The sequence below is a fragment of the Electrophorus electricus genome, chromosome 4 (genome assembly GCF_041902795.1).
Source record: "Electrophorus electricus isolate QZ-2024a chromosome 4, ASM4190279v1, whole genome shotgun sequence".
NCBI lineage: Eukaryota > Metazoa > Chordata > Actinopteri > Gymnotiformes > Gymnotidae > Electrophorus > Electrophorus electricus.
In genome coordinates this window covers 1,813,799-1,819,798 of record NC_137500.1, presented here as the reverse complement: position 1 = coordinate 1,819,798, position 6,000 = coordinate 1,813,799, and the positions used below count along the sequence as shown (strand labels likewise).

Below are 6,000 nucleotides of genomic sequence, written 5' to 3'. Positions count from 1 at the left end.
TGTAAATGTTGCCTAAGGCAGTTTTGGTTTGACGTCAGAGTTGTACAAGCCAGCAGCTATCCACAGACCATTACAGTCGTCAGTCCTGCTGCAGCTAATGCTGCTGCTATTGGCAGTGAAAACAACAAACAACAACAACAACAACAACAACAGTACGTTCATGCACGTCTCAGTGGAGAGTAGGGGTAGGTGCCCCTGTTCATGGTCTCGAGATGAGACTGTCTAGCTCTTAACTCAAGATTAAAGGTACTGAAGGGTTGTTTGCAGACGTCTTAACGGATCTCAATCTTGGTACCCCTGCACCCTCTGTGGGGTTTTTATTATCATGGTGTTTCTCTGTGGAGCTTCCTGTCTGCCCAAGTCTACATAACCTTTAATCAGGAGACAGCGTCCATAACAGTCAAAATCGTCTAGTTGAAGTGATCCAGGTGTACACAAGCAGAGTCTGGTGATGTAGCTATAGCCTTCATAAACTGATCACATGGAGGGTGCAGGGTGACGTAGCTATAGCCTTCATAAACTGATCACATGGAGGGTGCATGGTGACGTAGCTATAGCCTTCGCAAAATTGATCACAAATGCTCTCATTTATGGACCTTTTCTGAACAAAGAAAGTGCTCCAGGTGACCGCGTGAGTGTAACAGGTGACCCCGAGAGAGTGCTCCAGCCGACCCTGTGACCTTTCCTGGGGTGCATGTAAGTCCAGACATGGGAACTGATATATAACCCTGCAGCCCTGTGCCTCATTTTGACAATACACTGTATGATATTATAATAATAATAATAATAATAATAATAATAAAATACACCCTTTTTTAAAAAAAACTGCAGGATATCTCATCATGACCAAGCTTTCATCCATCTCCCCCCCTCTCTGATTAGATAGGGCTAATGAGTTGCAGGGCACTGCTATAAGTCAAGGGCATCTCATTAGAATTGATCTGCTCCCGGTGAGGGAGGTGGACAGAAATGAGAGGAATGAGATTAAACTGACAATCTCTGCCCTCTCTGCTCTGTGGAGTTCATTTGCAAAGACCCATATTGGCTCTGAATTGGTGTTTTTGGAAGTATCAGGAAAATACTGTGTAGCTTAATTTTTGTTTATCAAATACTTTATATATATATATATATATATAAATATAATTGCATAAGGCATATGTGCATTCTAAAATTACTTTGAAATAAGCGCCACATGGTAAAATGATCTTGGAAACTACGGTTCCCAGCATGCTGCAGTACGCCACGCTCCTCCCAGCCTGTGCCGTGAGCGGAGCAGCAGTAACCGGACGCACCGCCGTTCCCTGCACACGCGTCCCGGTGGCTGTGGGGGACATGTAGCCTCGCCGTCACCATGCTCCCTGGAGTTTTCTATGCGCTGTTGGCGGGGTTCCTGGGCGCTGTCGCCTCGTCGTCCGCCAAACTGTCGCTCGGCACCGATTATCTGAAAGGTGTGTGCGAGACGGGGCTGCGGACGTGGGGAGCGCCGCGCGCATCTGCACAGGGCGGCCAGACTACCGCGTGCGACTGGGTGAGTCATTTTCCGCAGTCCAGACTATATCAATGAATAACTGATTTGGTGGCGCTTGGTTTTTAAACGCCATGCGAAACTCGCGTACATCACGCTTACCGGGTCCGCGCGCCAGGACAGCGTCAGCACCGCCTCCGGCGGCGCCCGCGCGAGCAGCGCCCTAGAGTCACGCTTCAAGCGCAGCGCCGTGCTCGGTGCATGCGACTTGGACATCACGCGCGTTAAATGTAGGCCTAACACGACTGACCAAAATCTAATTCAGTCACCAGATTATGGGCGACGGCACTTAAAATAACAATCCATTAACCCCGCTGTCTCGGGACTCGGACTGAAGCAATATTATTACACGGATGTTGGAAATGACCTTCAAAAGCGATTGCACGTGTCGTCTTTGCCACTTCATTCTTTAGAAAAATGTATCATTTCTCTCGCCACTAATTGACTCTAAATATTTAAACAGGGTGTGCTGATCTACATTCATCATAAAGCCATTTTACTGCGAGCTAAGGCGAGAAAACGGCCTAGTGACCCTCGCAAGCATCCCTAGATCAATAAACAAGCAAGTTGTCTACTCTATGAGCATCTGAATGGTTTCTTTACATCCTCTCTGTGTGTGTGTGTGTGTGTGTGTGTCTGTGTGTGTGTGTCTGTGTGTGTGTGTCTGTGTGTGTGTGTCTGTGTGTGTGTGTCTGTGTGTGTGTGTCTGTGTGTGTGTGTGTGTCTGTGTGTCTGTGTGTGTGTGTGTGTGTCTGTGTGTGTGTGTGTGTGTCTGTGTGTGTGTGTGTCTGTGTGTGTGGCAGCTGCATGTCCCCTTGCGCTTGCTGTGTGGGGGGCTGGTGTTCACCTGTAATGCTGTGATGTGGACCTTCTTGTCCAAGGCACTCAGGTATTCGTCATCCTCCGCTCGGACCACTGTGACCACCACGGCCTCCAATTTAATCTCCTCAGTGAGTATCTGGGACCACGAGCGGCATTAGCCTCAGCCTCAGACCCCACCTCTCCCCAGCCCCCTAAAAACAGACCATAGCCAAGCATGCGACATGTCCAGAGGAAGTAAAACATATGCAGTAACCACGTGGCTCCAGAACCTCATGATCCATCCATGATCTGTAGCGTAGTCTGCCGTAATCATGTACAGCAGAGATGGAACTCTAGCTTGTCAGAAGAAATCTTTTAGTTTGTTATAAATACCCATAGATGATGTGGGATCTGTTTGTTTACACTTTCTGTTCAGGCATTCCTTGGACAGCTCATTTTTGGGGACAGCCACATAGCTTTGTGGTGGGTGGGCGTGTCCCTCACCCTCTCCGGCCTGCTGGTGTTGCGGCGAGCTTCCCCCAACCACGCGCGGTCTCCGCCCACAAGCAAGGACAACTGAGCCGGCCGGGCCCACCCCTCCAGTGGAACGCAAACGCAAGGACATCATGATGACCAATGACCAACGGCACCTCCCCCCACCCCTGCATACATTAGCATATTTTAGCATAAATGATTACAACATTATGCACATTATTATTACTATTATAGAAACATGGCCAGGGCCATTGCCATGGTTTAAGGAGTAATCTGACCTTTATTAAACTGTAACGTTTGCATATGGCAGGGTTGAACAGGACATGTCCTGAACTGGGCATTTAGACCAATTTAGTCCAACAAATATGACAGATCCTTCCAACACACCTGGATCTCTATACTATCCACTATAAACACCACCTCTTAAAAGGAACCCTGCTACCTGCACAAGGAACTTGTCTTAGATTAGAAACAAATGTTATTTTAATGGGAACAATTCAGATTCGTAAAACAGATATGACCAAAGACTTTTAATCCTGTATTTGTCTTACAGGGGTGGGCAGGAATCGTTATTAATGCTAGGGGGTGGAGAAGTGACACTTGATCCCTCACTCTTTAATGTGTCTTGATTGAGAGCTTGTTCACACTGGGGTTTAGCAGAGTTAAACCACATTTAGCCTGGAATAGTTGGGCACATCTGCAACATCTGGATATTTCCTGTATGATTCCTTTGTTTCCCAGGATATAACACTAGTGAGCTAGTCCTATAGGAAATGGCTCTTAATTCACATTCTAATCTGGAATGTCCAGGAAACCCAAACCCCAGTGCAGATCACCAGGCCAGAGGGGAAACGTTGGTTTACATCAGCTTTGTGTAAAATGCAAGACTAGTCTCACAAAGATGGATCAAACGAAGATAGTCCCCAAAGATGGTCCCCAAACATAGACCAGCAAAAGATTATCCCCACACAAGGATCATCCCCAAACATAGATAGTCCCAAAAGATCGTCCCCAAACAAAGATAGCCCCCAAACAAAGATGGTCCCCAAAGATTAACAGCATGTTTAGAGTCAGACATTCCGAACATTCCATTCAGACCCTTCCTCTGAGACATCACTGTTAAAGTGACAAAGATCGTCTGGTATAGATTTGAAATGAACAGAATCGGACCTCGTTCTCCTTGAGCCATCTGGTAGGAGATCCGTAGACAAGCTGTAGTGTGTGACTAGTCCTGCCTCTGGACACAACGTACTCTCTCCTCTGGTCCACGTCACTGTGAGCAACCATGGGATTGGTATAGTGTTATGCAATAACAACTATGACAACGAAATCGAACACACACTGAGAAATGGCATTCCACACATTGTGGGCCTTTGACTGCCAAAGTCCAACTGAGGCATTTTTGGTACGAGTTGCACCTTGTTACATGCAGTGAAACACCCAAAGCACATCTCTGTAGCAAAAACACTGATTCCAGGAAGTCTAGTTGGATGCACTTCCTTTGCGTCCTTCGTTTAGAGATTAAAAGAGCTACACGCAGACTTTCAGTAGAATATAATATTAAGTAGAACTACTTACTGTGGTGCTTGAAAATTTGTGAACCCTTTTGAAGTTTCTATATTTCTGCATAAATTTGACCTAGAACTTCATCAGATTGTCAATTCTATTGTATAATTCCTAAACAAGATAGAGAACCCGATCAGTGAGACAAAAATAAAAGACTCACTTATTTACTGAGGAAAATGATTATATATTACATATCTCTTGGTGGCAAAAGTTATCATTGTATTATTGGATCATTGTTCTCAAATGATGGACTAATATTTTTGTCTCATTTGATTTGGTCCTCATTGTTCCACTTTTAGGATTTGTGTGAAGTTTTAGGTCAACCTTATACAGAAATATAGAAACTTTTAAAGGGTTCACAAGCTTTCAAGCACTGCCGTGTTAAGCAGAAAACCTGATGTCACAGCACGGGTGCTGGATGCTAGGTGCTGGGTTCCCGCCCTGCTACTGTAGCACGCTAGCGTTTGGGCTTTTGGCTCAACTATCCCCTCAACAATGGGCATTGTTATTGAACTTCACATGGTGATGATGCATGAAAGGTTTATGACAGCAGAAGAAAACTCAAAGCAGCTTACTGGGAGGCCCCGACAAGGTGAACTGACTGGTTAGCTGAGCGTAATGCAGCATGAGACACACTGACACAGGCTGACTGATGGAGGTGAGGAGGGGTTATGAAGCCTCTAGTATCAGGCAAGGGCTTGGGTCAAAGGCCACAAAAGGTCACACTTCCTGTGAATCTCCAGTGCTTCCTACTTACAGCATGTCGAGTCCCTATATCAAGGGACTTATTTTTTAACTGTGATAGACTGACTGCATGCCCGCAGAGCTGCCTGTCCACACTGCAGGTGCAGTGAAGGACGAACATGCTGCATGCCTTTCTCACCAAAGTCACCAGAGAGTTTTCCCTTCCTGTGTGTGGCCTACCATCGGCGCCGTTCTGAAGACGCTGGCGTTTTAGGTAGTCACTGTCCTGTAATGGTGAGTGTATCTGCTCTCTCAAGAGTAATCATTCACATAGAGCAAAGTGTCGTGTCACAACCTAGTCAACACAATGCTAGAAATGTCCATTGACCTGTTTCAAGATGTGTACTGTACATTATAGATAAGACAAAGCAAACTAATCTAGCGCTTTTCATTAATTAGAGTAGTGTAGCATAGGATGGAATGGACTTCATAAGGGAGCATGTTTATGAAAACATTATGCAAAAAGGCCTGAAGTTGACATGGTGCACCATCATCTTGAAAGCGTTAAGAGTGAACCTCCTATCTCTGCGCACCACACTGGAGATAGAGGGAGGGGAACTATATTTTGTAGAATTATCTGTAGCATTGTTTTATTCTTCTCACCTCACCATATCTGTAAATATACACACTTGTAGAAGTGTAAATACATGTATTTAGGTATAGACACTAATAGCACTGTAAACCCATATACCTGTAATAAATGCAACAAAATCAGTGCATGAGTAACCTTTGCAGGAGGGAAATATTTTCATGTGCGATGTGTGAGTTAATACCACGGTACTGAGGCAGAGGTGAGGGACACAGGAGGCATGTGTTGAACTATCTGTAGCACTACCTTATTTTATGCACCTTGCCCTACCTGTATATAT

General features: G+C 45.4%; 1 protein-coding gene across 2 annotated transcripts; it reads left to right on the top strand.

Annotated features, from left to right (window-relative positions):
• Positions 1–1,274: 1,274 nt before the first annotated feature.
• On the top strand, positions 1,275–3,736 carry tmem42b (transmembrane protein 42b). 2 transcript variants are annotated; one of them, XM_081711788.1, is made up of 3 exons: positions 1,275–1,528; positions 2,407–2,475; positions 2,763–3,736. In XM_081711788.1, the coding sequence occupies exons 1-3, from the start codon at positions 1,352–1,354 to the stop codon at positions 2,904–2,906; spliced, it is 390 nt and encodes a 129-aa protein (XP_081567914.1). In that variant the 5' UTR covers positions 1,275–1,351; the 3' UTR covers positions 2,907–3,736. The 2 variants fall into 2 exon arrangements, with proteins under 2 accessions (XP_081567914.1, XP_026886815.1); XM_027031014.3 differs by having other exon boundaries at positions 2,329–2,475.
• The last annotated feature ends 2,264 nt before the right edge of the window (positions 3,737–6,000 follow it).

Bases quoted from the DNA above. Each gene is read 5' to 3' on its own strand.
- tmem42b (XM_027031014.3), top strand. From the start codon at position 1,352: ATGCTCCCTGGAGTTTTCTATGCGCTGTTGGCGGGGTTCCTGGGCGCT. The intron at 1,529-2,328 runs GTGAGTCATTTT...TGTGTGTGGCAG, and splicing joins AGACTACCGCGTGCGACTGG to CTGCATGTCCCCTTGCGCTT. The intron at 2,476-2,762 runs GTGAGTATCTGG...CTTTCTGTTCAG, and splicing joins CCTCCAATTTAATCTCCTCA to GCATTCCTTGGACAGCTCAT.